The following is a 22485-nucleotide window of genomic DNA, read 5'->3' as shown; positions in this document are numbered from 1 at the left end:
AGGACCCTAGTTCGGTTCCCGGCACACAAACAGTGGCTCACAGCCTCCTGTAACTGCAGCTCCAGATCTCATGCTCTCCTGTGGCTTCATCAGGCACCCACACGCATGTGCACACACAGCTCCACAGAAATTAGCAGAAGAAAAACAAAACAAAGGCTGTGGCTTTTGTGTATAATCTTTGGGTAGGTATAGAAGAAGGTGTCTGTTGCAGTTTCCTGCCCGTGTGGGGGTTCTCTGACAGCTGTCAATGCAATCCATGATGCAGCAGCAGCAGCAGCAGCGAAGGAGAAAGCAGCCCCTTCCCACCCTAACCCCCAACTTCTGCTACAGAACCTCACACTTTTTTTTTGGTTTTTCGAGATAGGGTTTCTCTGTATTGTTTTGGTGGCTGCCCTGAAACTCACTCTGTAGACCAGGCTGGCCTCGAACTCACAGAGATCCGCCTGCCTCTGCCTCCCGAGTGCTGGGATTAAAGGCGTGCGCCACCAACGCCCAGCTGAGAACCTGACAGCCAGCTGAAGTCTGGTTTGACAGTGTTTTCCCTGACCCCCACTAAGTCTCACCTTATTTGTGTATTCACATTCATCCAATCAGACGCCAGCTGGTCTGGATAAATTAGACCCTCTCCAGAGGCTTCCAGCAAAATGCAGTAAGATGAGAATGCCCAGGTTATGGGCAGGGACTCCTGGGAGGCAGATTTGGGCTCCCTCTGCTTAAGGTTTCTGCCCTGACAGGGAGCTATCTCCAGCAGCCCCTGCAACTGGAATCAGTAGCTGCAGGCAGGACTCACAGCTGCCTAAGCTATGTATGAGACGGAGACTCCAGTCCTCAAGACCCACAGAGAGTTCCTGAGTCTTGCACAACTTCCCTTCCTTAGTTAACTGCTCCTCCACTTTTTAAGTGACTACAACAGGCAGACATGGTCTCCTTTTGGATGTTGGCTAGAAACATCACCCCTGACATCCGTCCCCCAGCAAAGGACTCTCTGGCTTGCATCCCTTAATCCCTAGTCACACTGGACTACTAGATACAAATGCTTTTAGTCCACCCAAGAAGCTGGCTTGAGTCTCACCCCTTCACCTTCTCAGGCCACTTTCACCAGTGACTTAGGCACTACCAATTTTCTGTTGGTGGCTTTAAAAACCCATTAAAAGACTCCTGAAGGTCGTTATGGTGGCACACGCCTTTAATCCCAGCACTTGGGAGGCAGAGGCAGAGGAACCTCTGCTAGTCTGGACTACATAGTGAGTTCCAGGACAGCCAGAGCTTTACATGGAAACCCTGCCTTGAAAACCCACAGCTTTACTTTCTGTCACAAGATGACCTAGACAAAACAACAACCCCCCCAACTGGGGTAACAGGCACAGGTAACCATACCTAAGTAGGTTCACAACACGCTCTTCACTAATCCAGTACCCTCTGCCACCATTTCATTAAACTCTTTCTGACCTGTGCAATCCAAAGTACACAGATAGGTTTTTGTGAGTTTTTTTTTGTTTTTTGTTTTTTTTTGAGACAAGGTTTCTCTGTGTACTCCTGGTACTCCCATTTGTAGACCAGGCTGGCCTCACAGAGATCAGCCTGCTGGGATTAAAGGTGTATGACACCACTGCTCATTGAGGGATTGTTTCTTATATAGCCCAAGCTGGCCTCCAATTTACGATCTCCTGCCTCAGCATCACGGCTGCTGGGATTACACGTGAGTCACTATGCCAGGCTTAGACCCACTTTCCTCAAACACACTGCTCTGACCACTGTAATTCCCCATCTAGTTGGACTTCTGGTTTCTCATAAAAACCAATGCCATGTTCTTTCACAATGGCACCTCTGTCTACATGTATTAAGACTCAGTGTATATACTTCCTGGTAAAACTCTCACATGTAGGCTTGAAACTTCCTATGTAGAGCAGGCTGACCTCAAATTCTGAGACCCACCTGCATCTGCCTCACTAAGATTAAAGGTAGGAGTCAATATCAGCAATTACTTTTTTTAGGTTTGTCAAGACAGGGTTTCTCTTTGTGCAGCCCTAGCTGTCCTGGAACTTCCTCTGTAGATCAGGCTAGCCTTGAACTCACAGACATCTGCCTGATTCTGCCTCCCCAGTGCTAGGATCAAAGGTGTGTGCCCCTATGACCCAACAGCAATCACTTTTTCACAGTGGGTCTTGTATAGCCCAGGCTGCCCTAAACATGCTAATGAGGCTGGCCTTGAATTTCTCTTTTCTTACACCAACATGGGATTAAGCACTGCTTTTGTCATTACTTGGTAAGGCCAAGTTGTGGTTCATGGAAAAACTGTTTTAAAGTAAGAGGACAGCTACTGTGTCTAACAGGCCTCACCATCCTCAGGACTGAGAGCCTACGGGTGTCCTGCCTCACCAGTGGGTGCCACTTGGCCCCTGGCAGTCATCCTATTTTGAGGATGACTCTACTTAATGTCCTAGAGCTCCTTGTGGTCTTAAAAAAGTTTGCTACACAGTTCTTTCCATATGCTGACAAAATGGTTTCTCTTCTATCTTTACCACACTTAACAGGATGCCCTCCTGTGTTGTTTTCAGAAGTAACCCTCCAACTCCAAAAATAAATGAAAACCAAACCACACAGTTGGAAATCAAGTTTTGTTTTTATATGAACAGAAGTAGACCATCTAGAAATATTTCAGTTTATTTAAATTGTTAAGTAGAGTATGAAACCGAATTTGTAGCTAGTACCAGAGAATGGACTGAACTGTTGGTGTTTGATGAGAACAGCTTCTACACAGGATCCCAAGAGACTTACAGAAAGGGGACAGAGCCCTAATAGTAAGCAAATAAAACTCAGGTTTCAAACAGATTATACAAAAATTGATTTATACTCCATTTCCCTTTTTTTGATATTCAGAAAGTGCAGATTTAACAAAACGTAGCCATATCCTTTCTCTGTACAATGCCAGATTATAATTATGCAAATAGCAAAACTGTCAGTCTGTTAGCCGAAATCCCAGTGTGTAGCTCCAAACCTTAAGTCACTGAATTAAGAATTCAAGAGGGTTTAAAGTAAAGCGGCAACTGCCACATTCCAGATAAAGGGAAGCAACACAAACAGCAAGGACTAACGACAGCAGGTTTAACTACAACTTCAAAAGCTTAAACATTGCATTTTTCAGAGTGGAAAATCAGGGATTATTTGGCAATGCTGCTTTTACTAGTAAACAATGATAAAGTCAAGTGTGGGGGGAGGACTAAGAGCCACCAGTGAGGCATATAAAATTGTCTTTAGGGCACTATCTGAAAAAATTCATGGGTTCTCTTAGATATGTCGCTATGTTGTGTATGGGAGCCAAGAGGTCATTAAAATGCACATCACAGAAATCTTGTCAATGGAAGCTGCTGTCCTAAACTCAGCCTCTGCTCGAAATGAATCATGCTATTCACAATTATTTCCACAAAGGTATCATCTTAGGATGCTAGCAGCATAGGGAACTTAGCCTACCCTGTCCTAATGAGAAGCAACGAAGCCAAACTAGAAAGAGAAAGAGGCGAGGGTCAGAAAGCCAGAGATCTCAGCTTTACATGAGAAGCCTTTCGCTGTCCTTTGTATTCTTTAAAAATCCACGGTAATAGAAGTTTTCCAAGAGGAAGTAAAGATAGGACTTGAAATTAATAATATTATAATGTATTTCTAAATCTTACAGTAAAGACAACTTAACACTGAAGTGTTCTTCAGAGGCCAAATCTTAATACATTTGGCAAACGTTACTAAGATCCACTCCTCCTTCCTGCTCTTCAAGTTCATTTCAAAACCAGTCTTTCCTGGGCTACCGAACTGACTGCCGGAGGAGCTCCAGAGTGAAGACTACGCAAATTCAGGTTAAGAAGTTTATTCTAGGAAAGTGAATAGGATATATACCTAATTAGAAAGACAAACCACAACACCCTCCAAACACTAGTGCATGCAATTAACTCTTCCATTTCATAAACTCAATGGATAGACAGGAAGGGAAAGGGGAGGGAGAGGAACAGAAGCCAGACAGCGGGTGGGACAGGTTTTAGGAGAGAGAGTAAATGAGGGGCCAACACCGATTAACTGACATCTGATAGTAGGCAGTTAGAATTTATCTTTCCATTTACTTAGCAAGGTCAATCAGTGCTTTATGTTAAACTCGACAAACCTTTCATCTCTAGATGACTCATACCAGGAGTAGTGGGGGCAAACAAAGCAGCATGCAGGAAGATGAGACACAGGGACAGAGTGGCCGAGGGACCTGGTGGCAGGAATCGGTTTAAATATCAAGGCCACTGGAAACGAGACTGCAAATCAAGTATCACTTCTGCATTACCCTTTGTCCTCAGTTAACTACTGTGAAAGTTACAGCCGAGCAAACTGCGAGCATCTGAACGGGCTTATGTTGGGATGAAATGTCTCCTGCACATGCTTCCACCAAAACAAAACAAAAAGAAAAACCAAAGAAGTTCTTTTCCACATAAGGCACAGGACAAATTAACCCATGTACAGATTCAAGGCGAATGAGTGTTTTCCTGGCTTTGTTTCTTTGCTATCACATCTATAGATTATAGGGACTCAAGCACATTATTCATGACAGAAAATCCCACTGTTGTACAAAATAAAATTGTTAATTCTAACTTTTATTCTTATACAATTTTGCAGAATAGAGTTGAAATGATTGCTGCAGTTTAATGTTGGTAAGAATTGGACTATAATACAACTGAAGTGCAGTGGTGAGCTGAGCAAGTACGGCTGACAATGGAAGCCACAGACATGATTTCTCTACACATTTTCTTGTTTGAAGAAAACTCTAATAGTCCGCAAGCAGTCACAGATGAGAGAACAAATAAAATAGGTGGGCTGAATAGTAAGATGAGGAACAAAATATCTGTTTAGAGTTAAGAATGGACAGAGTGTTTTCTTTTGCAGCAAGAGGAGAAACGGTGGTGGATGGCAGCAGGTGGGCAGGAGCGCTCAGCAGCACTTGCTCTTCCAGCCCGTCACGCCTCCTCCACTGCTGATGTCTACGTTTTCACTGTTGGGCTCTTTTACAGGGGTCTGCAACAACACAAGGAAGCAATCCGTGAGCAAACACTGGCATGGCGAAAACACTCAACAGCAAGAATCACAGCAGTTCAGCTACAAAAGGCAGTCACCCTGCAGTCACCTTGCAAAAACCTGCAGTCACCTTGCAAACTGTTTCTAGTTACTGACGTAGGACAGACACTTCCTGCAACTCTTCTGAACAGGATTGTCATCTCTTAGCCCTCACCTCTGAGTACTTAGTACTTAGCCAGGTCTGGTGGCACATGCTCATAATCCCAGAACTCAGAAGACAGACAACGGATTCCAGTTCAACCTGAGCTATATAGCAAGATGTGTGTTTTGTTTGAAAGGCAGGTGAGGTAGTTCAGTGTGTAACTGCCTGTTGCCTTGGGATCGCACAACAGAATAGAGCCAACTCCTGTAGTTGTCACTGAGCTAAGCGTATTGTGGAACCTGGGCAAACCCTGCCCTCACCAAATAAAAAAGTACATCATTTATAACTCAAAAGAAACACTGTTACATCATGCCAAACCCTGCAGACACCAAGAGCCCTTCTCTGTTCAGTTACTTGCCTTTTTGGACGTGTTTGTAGTACTGTGCCAGTACTTTAAAAGAGCAATCTTCACAGGTGGTGGTGGTACGCACCTTTAATCTCAGCACTCAGGAGGCAGAGGTGGGCAGATCTCTGTGAGTTCGAGGCCAGCCTGATTTACAAAAAGAGGCCAGCCTGATTTATAAAACAAGTTGCAGGTCAGCCGCCAGGGCTACACAAAGAAACTTGTCTGAAAATACAAAACAGCAATCTCAATCATGAGTAAGAGGAAGAGGAGGGGAAAAAACGCAGTTACAAAATTTGGGTGGGCAGGGCTTAGAAAAAGCTCCAAGGACACACCAAAATGTTAACTGTTTAACTCTTGGCAGGGGAGCTTTCTCCTTTATATGAGTCTGCATTTATCCAACATTCTAAACATGATTTTTAGAATAACACAAATAGAACTTTAAAGACTAAGGTGTGCCTGAGAACTTAGCTTTCATAAGACAACTTAAAAGTTTAAATGTTCTCAAACCCAGGCAGCCTTCGAAAAGCCTAGTAAAACCTGAAGTGAGACTTCTGTTTGAGTTACTCCACTGCCTCAAGATGGACTCATTCCTATGCAGGGAAATAACTTGCCGAATAACAAGACTGGTCCCCAAACCCATGAGCACCCTGACGAATGTCTGTGCTTCTTCAACAGCTTTTAAGGAAAATATGCAGAAAGAAAGAGGCAGCTCAAACAGGCCCACACCAAGAAAACACAATTGCACAGGAGTTCACTTTCTCCAGGAACTTCGCTCCAGGGTAAGTGGGATTTGGTTTATCATGGCGTCTCGGTCTGGCTTTCTCTGAGATTCATGTAGATCTAGACAAAGGATCATCTCTCGGTAAAACACTGCAGAATCTCCATATGAATTCAGTTTATGAAGCAGACTTCATAAACTGGTTCTCAGCCAAGAAAGGGCTCTAACTCAATAGAAGAATTAACAAGGCACTCTTTAAATTTAGGGAGATTAGAGCTGGAGAGATACAAAATTGGGAAGATTACTATTATTGTTGTTGCTGTTGTTATTATTTATGTGTGTAGCCCAGACTGCCCTTTCACAGAGATCAACAGGCCTCTACCGCCCAAGTGCTGGGATTAAAAGCGTGCACCACTATGCCCAGCAGTTTTTTGTTTGTGTTTTTAAGGAAAGGATCTCACTGTGGTACTCAGGCTAGCCTTGAATGCACTACACAATTCTGCCTCAGTCACCAAATGCTGGTCAAAAGTGTAAGCCAATGCACTTGGCTTTAAAATATTCTTTTAAACATATTAGCCTACAAAGTAGATTTCCATGGCATTTTCATGTATAAAAGAGCTATACTTTTCTTTCTTTTCTGAGATAAGGTATCTTACTGCATATCCGTGGCTGGCCTGGAACTATGCAGACTGAGACAGCATACAGCCCAGAGTTTCAGCATGCCAAACAAGTGCTAGACACTGAGTTGCTCTCCCAGCCCAAACAGCTAATGCCTTTCTGTTTGGTATCGTATAATCTTTTTAAATGTGACAATTACCTTTTACTTTACCTTTTTTTTTTTTAATTTGAGACAGGGTCTCTGTCTTTATAACCCAGGCTGACCTCAACATATGAGTAACCTATTTTATCTTCCTAAGTGCTGGAATTACACATGAGCCATCATGCTGGACTCTAACCTGTTTTTTCATCGCTCAATACACTGCAAACAACCTTCATATATTTACCTACCCTAAACTTCCCTCATTCTCTGAATACCAGAGACTGAAGTTAGGGCCTCCCACATACTAAGCAATCAATCATTCCACAAATGATCTACACCAGTGGTTCTCAACCTTCCCAATGTTGTGACTCTTTAATACAGTTCCTCATTCTGTGGTGACCCCCAACCATAAAATTATTTTCACTGCTACTTCATAATGGTAACTTTACTACTGTTAGGAATCATAATGTAAATATTTTTGGAGACAGAGGTTTGCCAAAGGGGTGGTAACCCACAGGTTGAGAACCACTGATCGACACCTTCAGCCCCAATTTCACTTTTTGTAGGTTCCTTCACCAACATCACACACAGATACAAGGAGTTGCAGGAGGAGCAGAGACCAGACAGCTGCCACTGACTGCCTCCTTCAGATCGCAACATGTGTTCTAGACATCTAGCTCCAAGTTCCTTCATTCTGGAGGATCAGATATTGGTAATGGGTCATCTTTTCGGAACAATAGCACCAAAACTGAAACTCTCTGCGTGAATACACTATTAAGGGCTATCCCAGCCTCCAAAAGGCTAAGACAATAGTTACAGGCCAGCCTGAGGTACATGTAAGACCCTGTCACAAACAAAAGCAAAAAGTACCAGCCTACCACCACTGACAAAATAATTCAAAAGTGTCACTACATAATAAAGGAACTCACCTTTCGGAGGATGTCTTCAGCTAATGTGAGAAACGCCTTTTCGATGTTTATATTTGCTTTTGCACTAGTCTCAAAAAACCTAATACCATGCTCCCTTGCAATCTAAAATAAAAGCAAAATGATGTTATGCAGCTACCAAATATGGGCTTCCACCATGTTAACATGCTAGAGGAAACAATAATGTTACTCTGTAGTAGTGTCAACTAGGATATGTAACACAGACCATTTTAATGAGTCAAGACCTTAAAAAGAGAGGTAGGTAATAAAAACAACCCCCTGCACCTCAAGAGTTCATTTCAGATATTCTAAATCAGGTGTTATATCCTTATTACAAGTTCCTCATGATATATCTAATTTCTACTTGCCACAGTCTTTTAGTTGTCAAACTTCAGAATCTTAGTAAGTGACACATTTCATTAAATTCTAAGATTAAAACAACAGCAATTTCTGATACGTTTTTCTGTATAGCTCACACAGCTAACACAGCTAACACAGCTAACAAATATGAGGCACAGATGTAGTTAGTTACACAGTGGTAAGCATTCTCTCACAGAAGAAGCTGCTGCTTCCAACAAGCACTGTCTGTAGGAGTCGGCAGACCTGCTCAATGCACCGCACCAGCATTGCAGCCACAGCAGTAAGAGTTCTGTCACCACCACAGCTTGCTCTTACCTGCTCCCCTTTGCTTTTAGGTACAACTCTCTTATCATCCATGTCACACTTGTTTCCTAGTAACATTCTTTCCACATCTTCGTTGGCATGCTGAAACGGGATAAGATTTCACTTTTGTACAATGACATGATCATGACTTAATGTTTTCTAAACATGGTTGTTTCTTAAGCTCGTGACCCTTCCATGTATCTGCACATGTGTAAGCGCAGGGACAGGGAAGGGAAGGAAAAGGCCCCCACTGTGTGCCTGTGAGCTTTCAAGTGCTACAGACCAGAGCAACAGTGGCCATGTCCAGCGGGGACACACTGCTTATTAGTAAGCATGTATCTTCCTGTCCTGTGGGACCCCTCGCAGTTACAATCTTGCTCGGGTTTCCTTCCCAATTACCATCCTTTGATAAGATGTATCTATAGCAAAGCTAAGAAAAAGAAATGTACCTAACACCTGGTTCTCAGCAACCCCCCCCCCCAATATTTACAAGTAAGAAAACGGCATTAAAAATTCTTCATTCAGGCTGGAGAGATGCCTCAGAGGTTAAGACCGCTGGCCGGTCTTTCCAGAGGTCCTGAGTTCAAATTCCTAGCTATCACATGGTGGCTCACAACCAACTGTAAGGAGACCTGATACCCTCTTCTGGAGTGCAGGCACACAAGTAGGCAGAACACTATATATATAATAAGTAAAAAACAAAAATTCTTCACTCATTAAATTAAACTTAAACCAGGGTGGGAGAGCTGGCTCAGAAGTCAAGAACACTTGTTAGTCTGCAGATGAGCGGGGTTGATTCCCAGTATCCACATCTGCAATCTTTTTGTCCAGGGTATCTGAGGCCATCTTTTTTACTTCCACAGTACAATGCATGCAGATGGCACACATACAAATGTGTAGGCAAAACATTCATAGACATTTAAAAAAAGGACTGGTGGAGCATGCCTGTGATCCTAGCACTTGGGAGGTCGTGATGAGAGGATCATGGATTTAAGGTGATAGGGAGTTGAGGCTAGCCCAGGCTATGTGAGATTCCCGACTTAAAGACTCAAACAAAAACTTTTGTCCAACCACATGGTAGCATTAACAGAAGTGGGAGTTACAGAGACAGACAAAGCTTCCTGCTGTCTGAGCAGTTCTTTTCAGAGACTTCAACTAGGCTTAAGATGAAGCTTTAATTTCACTTCAGAAAAGAATTTAAGCATAACCTGGCAAAACAGCTTCTCTTCTTTGGGATGGAGAGATGGCTCAGCAGCTAACAGCACTCGCTGTTCTTCCAGAGGACAGACACAGACACAGACACAGACACAGACAGACAGACAGACAGACAGACAGACAGACAGACAGACAGACAGACAGACACACACACACACACACACACACACACACACACACACACACACTTTACTCACACAGGTACATTCCTATAAGTAAAAATCATTGTTAAAATGCCCCAGGACATGTCAGTGTGAAATAGCTGAAGTTTATTAAGAGATTTTTAACATACACCTAAACACAAGTTAATAGAAAATGGGGTACTTGGGGAAAGAACTGTGCACAGCGAACCATGGGCATGATTTCCAAGAGTCTCATTTACGATCTTAGCAACCATCATATAGATGACTTGTGGCTTTTTTTTTTTTAAAGACAAGGTCTCACTGTGTAGCTTTGGTAGCCTCAAACTCAGAGATCTGCCTGCTTCTGCCTCTCAAATGCTGGGATTAAAGGTGCATCACCATTGGGATTTTTGATGGTTTTTAAATTACTTTGTTCTAAGGGACCTTCCACCTGTTTCTACCCCCTTTTAATTACATTTAGTGAAATGTCAATGTTAGAGGGCGGTAACATGGCATGAATACAATTACAACAGCAAGCCGCAAAGCTGTAGCAATGAAATAGATACACTTTGATATATAACTTCATCTTACAAAAAAACGTTAACTTCACATGCACTTGGCCCTATTTCCTTTTGGTTAGATGTATTTGTCTTTATACCTAAACATTTCAAAATGTCTATAAACAACAAAACTTTTCTATAACTTAATAATTAAAAAAATCTGAACTAAACCATTCAATAAAGATTCAGTTAGAAACAATTAACTTAGAGAAAAGCATCATAAACAACACTGGTAGTTCTTATTATCTTGTATATAGAGAACTATTAAACAAAATTTTAAGATAAATCACTCAGATGGCTAAGGAGGGAAGGTTTATGCACCTTCTAGGTCTTACCTCATCTATGTTTCTAAGCCACTTGCTGATGTTTTCAAAACTTTTACCGTTGGTGATGTCATACACTAGCATGATGCCCATTGCTCCTCTGTAGTAGGAGGTTGTGATGGTGTGAAATCGTTCCTGGCCTGCTGTGTCCCTGAAATACACAGTCAATATTGTAGTAAGCATTTTAATATCACTATACTACAAATAAAGGACAAAATAGAATAGTAGCAAAAATATAGATTAAAATTCCTTATTAACCGTAAAGGAAAAACAAAAGCACTCATTTAACTCTTTTATTTGAGACAGACTGGCCTCGATCTTGCTAGGTAGTCAAAGGCTTGAACTCGTATCTCTTGCCTCAGCCTCCAAAATGCTGATGGCATCATAGGAATGTTCAGCTTCGCACTTCATAGTTGAAGGCAATTCATGACCTACCCTACTGAGCTGAGGGGAAAAAACAGTAGCAAGCGACAAAAAATGTTTTGAAATTATTTAGTAAATAGTCATAAGCCATATAAAAACTCCTGGATCCCTTGTATAACACAAAAGCATGTGAAATTCTTAGATCATTTAAAGGCAACTCTTTTACAAAAACTCTAAAGAAAACTGTTTACTAACTCCCTCTAGCCTCACTTAGGGTCTTTCACATGCTAGCCAAGTAATTACCACTGTGTTACATCACACCTCCCTTTTCCACCTCATTTTATGACTTTTTAAAAATTATTTTTGTCTGTGTGTGAGTGCTTTGCCTGCATGTATGTCTGTGTACTGCATGTGTGCCTGGTGCCCATGGAAGCCAGAAGAGGGCATCAGATCCCCTTGGCCTTGAGTTACAGATAGTTATGAACTGCCACAAGGATGCTAGGAATTGAACCTGGGTCCTCCAAAGTAAGAAGTCAGTGCTCTCAGTCACTGAGCCATTTCTCCAGGCCCCTCTCTTATCCCTCTTCGTGTATCTTTATTTTGCCTTATGTAAATGTGTAAGGGTTTTATTTGCATGAATGCAACATACCACATGTTTGCCTGATGCCTTTAGGGGACCAGAAGAGGGCATGAGATCCAGTGCCTACATTTTTTTTGTAAAATTTTAAAATTGTTTATTTTTATCTTATGTGTCTGAATATTTTGCTGGCATTCACGTGTGCATATGCCTGGTGCCTGTAGAAGCCAGAAGGGGGAACCCGACCCCCTGGTTAAGAACAGCTGTAAGCATGTGGGTGCGGAGAACTAGCCCTGGGCCCTCTGAAAGAGCAGCAAGTACTCTGTAGTAGCAGAGCTGTCTGCCGGCCCCTACCTCATGCCTCTTGCAACACGGCGTTACTACTGCCTGGCCCTTGCTAGAGAGACTAGTTTGGCCTCAAACTCAAGAGATTCTTCTGTCTCTGACTTCCAATTACTGGGATTAAAGGTGTGTACCACCATGCCTGGCCCTAAAAGTAATCCAAAGGTATCAACTGTAGTGTAGAAGCAAAACCAGAACTTGACATTAGTATTATCTAAGACAGAATTCAGATTTCACTCTTGCCTTTCACTTACTTGTATAAGTAAACGTTCTCTGCACGTTTACTACATGTCAGTGGCAATATGGGTCAGCAGTTAAGAGCACTTGTTGCTCTTGCAGAGGACCCAGGTTCTGTTCCAGCCCATATCACATGGCACACAACCACCTGTGACTCCAGTTCTAGGAGATCTGACACCCTCTTCTATCCTCTACAGGCACCTCTTCTATCCTCTACAGGCACCAGGCAAGCACATGGTATATACACACACACACAGGAAGCACCCCCCACAAATCTAAAAAAACCCTTATATTTACTTATTAGATGTATGTATGTATGTATGTATGTATGTATGTATGTATGTATGTATGTGAGCATGTATATACCAAGGCATATATGTAGAGGTCACAGAACAACTTTCAGGAGAGATACTTCCCTTTCACCTTGTGGGTCATGGGATCAAACTCAGTTGTAGCTTGATGGCAAGCACCTTTTTAATCACAGAACCAGCTTCCTGGCTCCCTGAATCCTGTCTTAATATTCTATGTGTCTATGCCTTCCTCTTTACCACACTGTTTTGCTTTACTGTTGCTAAATAAAATGCTTTAAAATCACTGGGCAAGTCAGATGTGGTAGCCACACCTTTAATCCCAGCACTAGGGAGGCAGAGGTAGGTGGATCTCTCTAAGTTTGAAGCCAGTCTGGTCTACAGAGTCCCAGGACAGCCAGGGCTGTTACAGAGAAACCCTGTATGTGAGTTGGGGGGCGGGTTTAAAATCATGTGACTGATTCTTCTTGGTGCACTCTGTCGAAACTATTTAGCTATACTAGTCTACATATTTTGAGAAGCTTGTCTATGTTTAAAACAAAACCAAACCTAGCAAACTTCTTTGTTTGCAGTGTTAAAAACTGAACTCATGGCTTTAAGTATGTGTAACAGGGGACCTACCATTGAGATACATTCCACCTACTCCTCCCCTCAGCAAACATCTAAAAAGACTATCTGTAGTTACTGTTTTCCATATACCTTTGTCAGTTAATTTATGGGAGGGGCAGGGGTATGTCTGCTGGGGGTTGACCTGGGCAGGATCTCCCACTTGGTTCAGCACATTCTCTCAGCACTGAGCTACATGATTCCATGTCCCTCGGCCAACTCTAGTCACATTCCTTTTATTAAATTCAGAGAGACTGTGTTTCACAAGAGACCTCCAGTAACTTTCTTGCCAATTCGAACATCATTCTTTTCTCTGGATCTTAATCACTAAGCAGAATTTCAAACAGCTGGCCATGTCATCTAGGATTGTAGAGAACTGGCTTTAAAGCTTAGGCTAGCCTCAAACCCACAATCCTATCTCAAGCTCCCACATGCTGCAATTATAGGTATGCCTTCTAAAAGTGATTTCCAAGGTCATGTTGCTCTGCTTCAATTTTCCAGTCACTTATATGTAGAGTAAGTTTTCAACATGTGTTGGAACTTTACATTCCCATGCAAAACAGCAAAACTGAATCCCTGACTCAAACAAAACTAAATTCAGCTCTACGAACTAACACTCCAACAAATCTTTAGACCGTCTGGAAACATTTAAGTTCAGAGGCAGAACACTTGCCCAATACGCATGAGGTCTGGGTTTAATTCCCAGCACTGAACATCACAACACAAGAAAACAAACAAACAATTCGTTAAGCCGGCACTCGGGAGGCAGAGGCAGGTGGATCTCTGTGAGTTCCAGGCCAGCCTGGTCTACAGAGCGAGTTCCAGGGCAACTTCCAAAGCCACAGAGAAACCTTGTCTTGGGGGGGGGGAATCTTGTTAATAAAAGAGAATATACCTTCTCTTAGCTCTGTTACCAAAGCATAAGCAACAAAATTTAAATAAATGAGACTTCATAAAAATGAAAACGTCACTTTTCCATTTTTGTTTTGTGGTGCTAGGGATCAAACTCTGCCCTTGTTTCCCTACCCCTCCATTTTTGTTGGAGATGGGTACTTGCTATGTAGCCCAGGCCGGCTCTGAACCAGCATCCTCCTAGTTCAGTCTTCTGAGTGTAGGGATCAAGTATGTACCATCATATCTGAGTTTATTGCCAATGGACACCATGAAGAAAAGACAACCGACATCACACATGATAGAAAAACGTGTTTACAAAGGGCTTTGTGCATGCTAAATAGTAAAAAAGAAAGGACAAACAAACAAACTTAAAAATAAGCAAAAAGAGATGAAGAGGCTCCATAGATGGTTTAGTGGTCAAGAGCATATGCTGCTCTTCCAGAGGTCCTGAGTTCAGTTCCCAGAACTCACATGGCAGCTCAGAATTGGCTATAATGTGACCTGATGTCCTCTTTTGGTATAACATGCTTGCAGACAAAGCACCCATATACATAAAACACATAAATAAATTCTAAAAATAAGCAAAAAGCCAGACATTGGTGGTACACACCTTTAATCCCAGCATGCAAAAGGCAGAGGCAGGTGGATCTCTGTGAGTTCGAGGTCAGCCTGGTCTACAGAGTGAGTTCCAGGACAGCCTTCAAAACAATACAGAGAAACCCTGTCTCAAAGGAAAAAAAAAAAAAAAAAGCAAAAGATATTAATGCATTTTTACAAAAATATATGCTTACATGGTCAATAAATACTTCAGAGGTTCAACATCATCATGAAGCAGAAATGAAATGTAAACCCCTTCAACTCCTCTAGGATGGCTATAATAGAAAGGCATGCTGGCAAGGACCTACAGAAACTAGAACCCTCACCTGTTACTGGTAGCAATGTAGAATTATTCAGACATTTTAGGTAAGTCTGGCCTTTGTTCCAAACATTAAACATGGGACTGGAGAAATTACTCAGCAGTGAAGAGTATTTGCTGCTCTTTCAAAGAACTCAAGTTCAGTTCCCAGCAACTATCAGGTGACTCACAAGTGATTGTCTATAACTCCATCTCCAGAGGATCCGATGCCGCCTTCTCACTTCCTTGGGCCAGACAGACAGACAGACAGACAGACAGACAGTCTCTCTCTCTCTCTCTCTCTCTCTCTCTCTCTCTCTCTCTCTCTCTCTCTCTCTCTCTCTCTCTCTCTCTCTCCCCCCCCCATAATAGCCCAGAAGAAGATGGTGGTTCATGTATACGTGTATAAAATAGATGAATTTTGATAGGTAGCTAAGAAAAACATCTAGTCACAAACTATCAGATATTACACAATCCTATATATAAGAAATGTCTAGACTAGAAAAAGCCAAGAGACAAACTGCAAACTAATAGTTTGGAAGAACAGGGTGTGAAAGTGCAGAGGTTCTTTATGGAGTGAGTATTCTAAAATTGTAATGATGACTATACAATCCTATGATCAAACTAAAATCCACTGAATTACACTTTAATTGGCAAAATGGCATGTGGATTATATCTTTTAAAATCCACTATAAAACAAACCAAAACCACAGGTATCAAAACAACTTTAAAGCAAGGCATGGTAGAAGCTACAGAAATGGCTCCGCAGGCAGTTAAGAGCGTGTACAGAACCTAAGGTCGGTTCCTGTTGTGCGGCTCAAAATCACCTGTGGGTCCAGGGGGCGGTGCCGCTTATCTCTGCTGGCACTGCACTCTCATGCACACACCCACACATAGACACACACACACATAATGTAAAATTTAAACCACATGGAATGCCAGAGAGACTGGGGCTCTTCCAAGGGAGGAGTCAGCAGCAGTGACTGGCTATCAAGGTCCTGGAGGAGATGGATCCCTCTTCAAGAAGTCTGTTCAGTTTTTTCCTGGGGAAACGGGGTATCTCTGGGAGGGGGGTGTTGTTTTTTTTTCTTTTCCTATTTTTGTGTGTCTGTGGTGTGAATGAATGTGTATGGAGGCCCAGGGCTAATGGCCGGCATCAGCCTTGACTGATCTTCCCCATGATTCATTGAGAAACAGTCACTGAAGCAAACCCAAGCTTGCCCATACGGCTTGTCTCCATAGCCAGCTTGCTCTGAGGACCTTTCCAGCCAGCTTCTCCACCTTTCCAGACTGGAGTTACAGGCCAATGCTGCCACCACCCAGATTCATGTGAATACTGGAGATCTTAATGCTGGTCCTCTTGCTTGTACAGCAAAATCTTAACCACTGAGCCAGCTCCTCAGCCCCTAGGGGTGCCAGTGCAGGAACAGACTCATGAGGGCAAACAGGCCAGGTTCAAGGCTTTTTTTCTTTTTTGGCCATGAGGAACTGCAACAATTATGTTCATCAGGGTGCTGAATGCTCATTTTGCCACTTTCAACCATAGAGTCACTGTCCTGGTCAACATTTCTATCTTCCTGAGGCACCTGGAGTCTTTTGAAAGGTATTTGGTCACTGCAACTCTGCACTGGCATGGCCTCATCTCAGCCTGTGTCCAAGAAATTCCTTCTAACAGTTTGTTTGTTTTTTAAATTATTTATTATGCATACAGAATTCTTCCTGCATGTGTGCCTGCCCACCAGAAGAGGGCAACCAGATGGTTGTGAGCCACCATGTGGTTGCTGGGAATTGAACTCAGGACCTCTGGGAGAGCAGCCAGTGCTCTTAACCGCTGAGCCATCTCTCCAGCCCCCTTCTAACAGTTTGTATCAAAGGCTATTTTGTAGGCCAGATGAACACAACACTGTCACCCAGCAACTTTGCCAAGGTCACTTGAGACACTATTTCTGAGACTCACAGCTACTTCACTGACAACCTCCACTCCTGTCCCAGGGGACCGACCAGAATTTCCTTCTTGAAACCCAACTGACCACTCTGTGGAAATTCACACCAAAGTCTCTAACAGAAGGCTGGGGCTGTAGCTATGCCAGAGTTTTTTTCTGTTCGGTTGGTTGGTTAGTTTTTCGAGACAGGGTTTCTCTGTGTAGCTTTGGCGTCTGTCCTAGCACTTAATCTGTAGACCAGGCTGGCCTCGAACTCTCAGAGATCCACCTGCCTCTGCCTCCCAAGTGCTAGGATTAAAGGCGTGTGCCACCAACGCCTGGACTCCCCAAAGTATTTTTATATAAGAAAAAACAAACTGCTCTGTTATGAGAGCTGGATTAGAAGCTGATAACAGATCAAGACAATAAGGTAAAAATTTAAATAATGGGGTGACTGATCACAGAGAGTTAGGGAAATAAGCCGTATCAATATACAGGAAACAGTGTTCCAAGAAGGGAAGAGGGTAGGAATTTGTGAACAAACAGGGCTAAATTATTGCCTCTCATTTCTGTTACAATAACCCAAGTTAATTATTCAAAATTTTTATGCCCTATTTTAATTTGTACATCTCATACATTTACACTTTTCAATATGACCGTACCTTACCAAAATGACCTGGCTTCCTTGTTTGTTTTTTAAAATATGGTAGCATATAACCAGGGATCTCCTGGAACCTGGTATGTAACCTTTTGTTCCTGATCATCTTGTCTCCACTTCTCCCAAACTGGGATTACAGAAACCACGCTGGGTTCAACCTGGGTTCCTCCACCTATGCTATCCTGAGTTCCACACATGGATTTTCATTACATTACCCAGCCTCCACCAACTGTTAAGGCAATAAGTGATGTGGTTTTTTATTTCATTTTTGCACGTGTGTGCGTGCTTGCGTGTGCACCTGCAGAGGCCGAAGGTATCACAATTCCCCAGAGCTAGAGTTACAGATGGCTTATGAGCTGCTTGATGTAGGTGCTGGGAATTGAACTTGGGTCCTCTACAGGAGTTCATGTTTTAACCACTGAGCCATCTAGCCAACAACTTACTTCAAACCAAGAGAAAAGGCTTCTTGCCTCACTACCTCTAGGCTAGAGCTGCCTATTTGCTGATGAAGTTACTTTAAGAACCTCTCACAGACACACAAGTCCAAGTCTAATCCAGTGCTGTAGGTTCAACCCAATATGCAAAACTGATGTTAAATATCTGAAAATTTATTTTCTTTATCGGTCTAATTACTATGATTGAGGTTCTAAGATTATGAGCCAGGAACAGAATTTTCCTGCATAAAATAGAAGATGCACAGAGGAGAGAATGTTATAAAATACCATTATTCCAACGACACACCATAGGAGTGCCACAAAGCCACTCCTTCCCTCTCAGCACCACGTGTGGGGCTGGCGGAGCTGTGCTCTGGGCACCACCTGGAATCATACAGTCTAGGCACAGACAGTGCATAGATTGTGATATCCATGGCAATGTTTTACTTCCTGAAAGTCACTGGTTACTTGTTTCAGCAAATGGCCAAGGGGAGTCTCATCGTAAACCTTAACCGACACCGACACATGAAGCAAGCTTGTCACTTACCATATCTGTAGCTTGATCTTCTTTCCTTGTAGTTCAACTGTTTTGATCTTAAAGTCTATTCCTGTAACACAGAAGGTAAATTGTAATTGCTGCTTTATACTTGACAACAATAAAATTTTCTGAAGTCAAATGCTTATACTTTTGAAACCTGCTTGTTTGTTATATACACTAAGAGTAAATCTCCACACATTAATACATGTGTCCACAACTTGAATTGAGCAATATTAGATCCAGTAATATTAGACTAGATAGGAAAAACAACTATACAGAAAGAGCTTCTGCAAGCTAGAAAATAAGAAAAAATTCAAATAATTAATACTTTAGTTTGAAATTTGAACACCTATTTATTTAAAAAAATCATTTTTTAATAATATAGACAGAAAAATCCCTACTCATCCACATCCCCACACACCTTCTTTTACATTTTGAGACAATAGTCTGACTATGTATCCCTGACTGGCCTAAACTCATCATACAGACCAGACTAGCCTTCAACTCATAGAGCTCTGCCTGCCTTTGCCTTCCAAGTACCAGGATTCCACAACTCTTACAGCACACAATGAAGAGATATCACAATAAAATATATTTACATGTATTGAATTCATACAATGTCTGTGTTCCGGTTCTATAAATTAAACTGAAAATCACTAACAAAAAGGCTCCTGGGAAAATTACAAAGCATTCAGAAATTCATGAGCCAAATTGGTCAAAGATAAAAACATCACCCTGGGGGCTGAAGAGACTGGATGCTCCTCCAGAGGACCTACTTCAATTCCAAGTGCCCACATGGTGGCTCACAACGGTCTAACTCAAGTTCCAGGGGATCTGGTGCCCTCTTCTGGCCTCCTCAAGCACTGCATAGATATGCCATATGGGGGGGGGAGTAAGGTAAAAAAAAAAAACCCATACACATAAATAAAAATAAATAAATTTTAAAAAGCTAAAAAGAAACACCATCCTAAACTGCTTGTATTTCTTTCAGGACCACATTTAGTCAACATCCACCACTAACTCTCTAAAACTTAAGAGACTCATCAGTACAGCATGAATAAAGTATGAATGTACAGAGATGGGGGGGGGCTTGTAAGTGCTTGCAGAGAACAACAACAACAAAAAAGTCACTTAAGGTGCAATTCTAAACATCAACGAAAGCCAGGAAGCTTGGTGAGTAAATGGCTTTCTGTGTTGGCCTTGGTTCATCTATGTTGCTGGACAAATCCCTGACAAAGAGCGGGAGGCTTACTTCAACTTCAGTTCACAATGCTAGGTGGTGCCGACCAGAAGAGAGTCCCAGTGGCAGGGGCTTAAAGCAGCTGTCACATCACATTCACAGTCTAAAGCAGAGAGACATGTCAGTGCATACCCTACTTACTCGAGTGTGCTTAGCTCCCTTTCTCCAGTTTTACACAACCCAGAGTCCTCTGCCTAGAGAACAGTGCTTCCCACAGGGCTGTCTTCCTGTGTCAATAAATGGAATGACATGTGCACAGGACAGTGCCCAATTCAGACTGTTCTTCCAGGTGACTCTAGGTTGTGTCAAACTGACAATTAAAGCTAAGCATCACAATGTGCAAGCATGAGGTCCTGAGTTCAGATTCCAGGACTCAAAATGCCAAGTGTGGCAGTTACATGTTTGCAGCCCCAGCAGTAGTGGGGTCAGGGACATGGGTGATGATAGGAGGAACTCAAGGTTAGTAGAAGAAAGAGGCTGCCCCCAAAAATCAGGTCTCTGGACACCACATGTACACAGATGAACACAGACACACCAACTATTTTCAATGCGTCTTACTAATACTAAATCAGAGCTATTCTCAGACATGAGAGATAGCAAACAATTCAGGTCCTCAGAGAACGACACCGCAACAGGATGAGCTGCATAAAGTCTGAGAATTGAGAACTCTTGAACCTTTTTCTAAAAGAAACTCAGCCTAGCCCCACCCACAGCCATGACAGCAAATAATCAGGAAGGCTGTTCAAGCACGGGTGGGAAGAACCATCAAGCTTCAGGTCTCCTGGCCTGAAGATGATCCACACCCAAGCATTTACCAGCAAGAGACAGCCTGCTTGGAATACAGCTGACTCTACGCTTTCTCTGACTGTCACCAACACCAGGCAGGAACCTTCTCAAAACTGAGTATCTCTACTCAAGACCAGCCTTTTATGGTAAAAATCATTTTCTAATCCTAAATTCCTGACAGCTACGTTCCTCTCCCTTTCTCCAAAGGACATTAAAGCTTCAATAATCTGACCCTTCTTTGAATTTCATATTTCTCTGTGGCTCTGGCATACATGTACACACCAATCTTTATACCCTTTCTCCGGTTATCTTTGTTTCCTTCTACTTAATTACACGCATTCTAAGGCAGTGTGAATTTCTATACACATGCATCCTGCAGAGACAGCTACAAAGAGATAGTTTTAACAAACAAAGAGAGAGATAGGAGTTACTATCAGTGATGAAAAGGACAGGTCAAACTGGCCTGGAGAACAATGAGAAGTAAATCACTTTCAAGAGGGTGCTCCACACTATCAACCCTGAACTCAGGAGGCAGCAGAGCCCCAGCTACATAGTAAGTTCAAGGTCAGTCAGAGCCACAAGAGATGTGTGTGTGTGTGTGTGTGTGTGTGTGTGTGTGTGTGTGTGTCTCCACTGGGCCTAGGGGTTGAAATTATGGAAGAGGAAATAGCAACACAATCTACCAAAAAAAAAAAAAAAAAAACAAGGAGAGTACCTGAAAATCTAACTGACTGTAAGAAAGAAAGAAAAATGGAACTACAGTGCATTACTTGGTTAAGCACTTGACCAAAATATTTGTTTTCTGTTTGGTTTTTTTTTTTTTTTTGGCAGCCACCAAGCTTTGTTCTTTTTTTTTTTTCCAGTTTAAATTTAGATAAGAAACGAGGTTGCTTCAAAAGTCAGTTCCAGGTCCCTCTCCCATTCCCTCCCCTCCTCCCATGCCCTCCCCCCCTTCTGTTTGGTTTTTTAAGACAGGGTTTCTCTGTGGCTTTGGAGCCTGTCCTGGAACTTGCTCTATAGACCAGCCTGGCCTCAAACTCACAGAGATCCACCTGCCTCTGCCTCCTGAGGGCTGGGATTAAAGGTGTGTGTCACCACTCAGCATACATTTGCTATTATTTGACAAAGGAATAATGAGGTACCAGGAACATCTTGTGGTACTGAATACTTTGTTCCATAACAGTAAGAATGGGTTCCTGAATTTTTTGGTTTTTAGGTTAGAGAAATACAGTCTAGTAACAGAAAGAGCAAAAAATGTCTGAGAAAGGCAAAACAAGGTGAGCACAGGATAAGGATTTGTTGTTGTACCTGCTACATCAACAGAAATCAAAATTAGGTTAACCAAGGAGACACATTTGCAAGTATACCTTCTCCACCACATGTAAGATGTCAACTGGACCATCTCTGTGTACAAACAAAGACACTCAAGCTTGGCAGTGGTGGTGCGTGCTTTAGACAAAGATACTCATGTTTTGTAGCATGGCCACTCCAGTTTTCCTCCTGTAGTCACAACCTATTTTGTTTTGATATAGGGTCTGGCTATGTAAAGCTCACACTGGTCTCAAACTCTATCCTCTTGCAAGTGCAAGGATTATAGGCGTATGCCACCACGAACAGCTTTCAAAGACAACTTTATAGTTAGCTTTTTACTAAGTAACACTTTTGCCATACCAGCATGTAGTTTTTATATTCCTATATATGCCCAATATGTAGCTGAGTATGGAAAATTAAGCAGAAAAGCTTAGGATAAAATTGAGGGATCGCTGGGTGTTGGTAGTGCACACCTTTAATTCCTGCACTTGGGAGG

General features: G+C 42.4%; 1 protein-coding gene across 1 annotated transcript in view; it reads right to left on the bottom strand.

Moving 5' to 3' along the window:
* Positions 1-2604: 2604 nt before the first annotated feature.
* The window catches only part of Rab10 (RAB10, member RAS oncogene family), a 51961-nt gene continuing 32080 nt past the window's right edge, over positions 2605-22485 (bottom strand). Inside the window, exons 2-6 of the mRNA XM_005079115.4 lie at positions 18662-18722; positions 10891-11029; positions 8671-8760; positions 7999-8100; positions 2605-5043 (exon numbers count right to left, since the gene is read on the bottom strand). Coding sequence (XP_005079172.1) covers positions 4960-5043; positions 7999-8100; positions 8671-8760; positions 10891-11029; positions 18662-18722 — 476 coding nt within the window. The 3' untranslated portion in view covers positions 2605-4959. The remainder of the gene's footprint in view (positions 5044-7998; positions 8101-8670; positions 8761-10890; positions 11030-18661; positions 18723-22485) is intronic.

Source organism: Mesocricetus auratus, unplaced genomic scaffold, assembly GCF_017639785.1.
Source record: "Mesocricetus auratus isolate SY011 unplaced genomic scaffold, BCM_Maur_2.0 Super-Scaffold_100024, whole genome shotgun sequence".
Taxonomy (NCBI): domain Eukaryota; kingdom Metazoa; phylum Chordata; class Mammalia; order Rodentia; family Cricetidae; genus Mesocricetus; species Mesocricetus auratus.
This window is presented reverse-complemented; position numbering and strand designations above follow the sequence as displayed.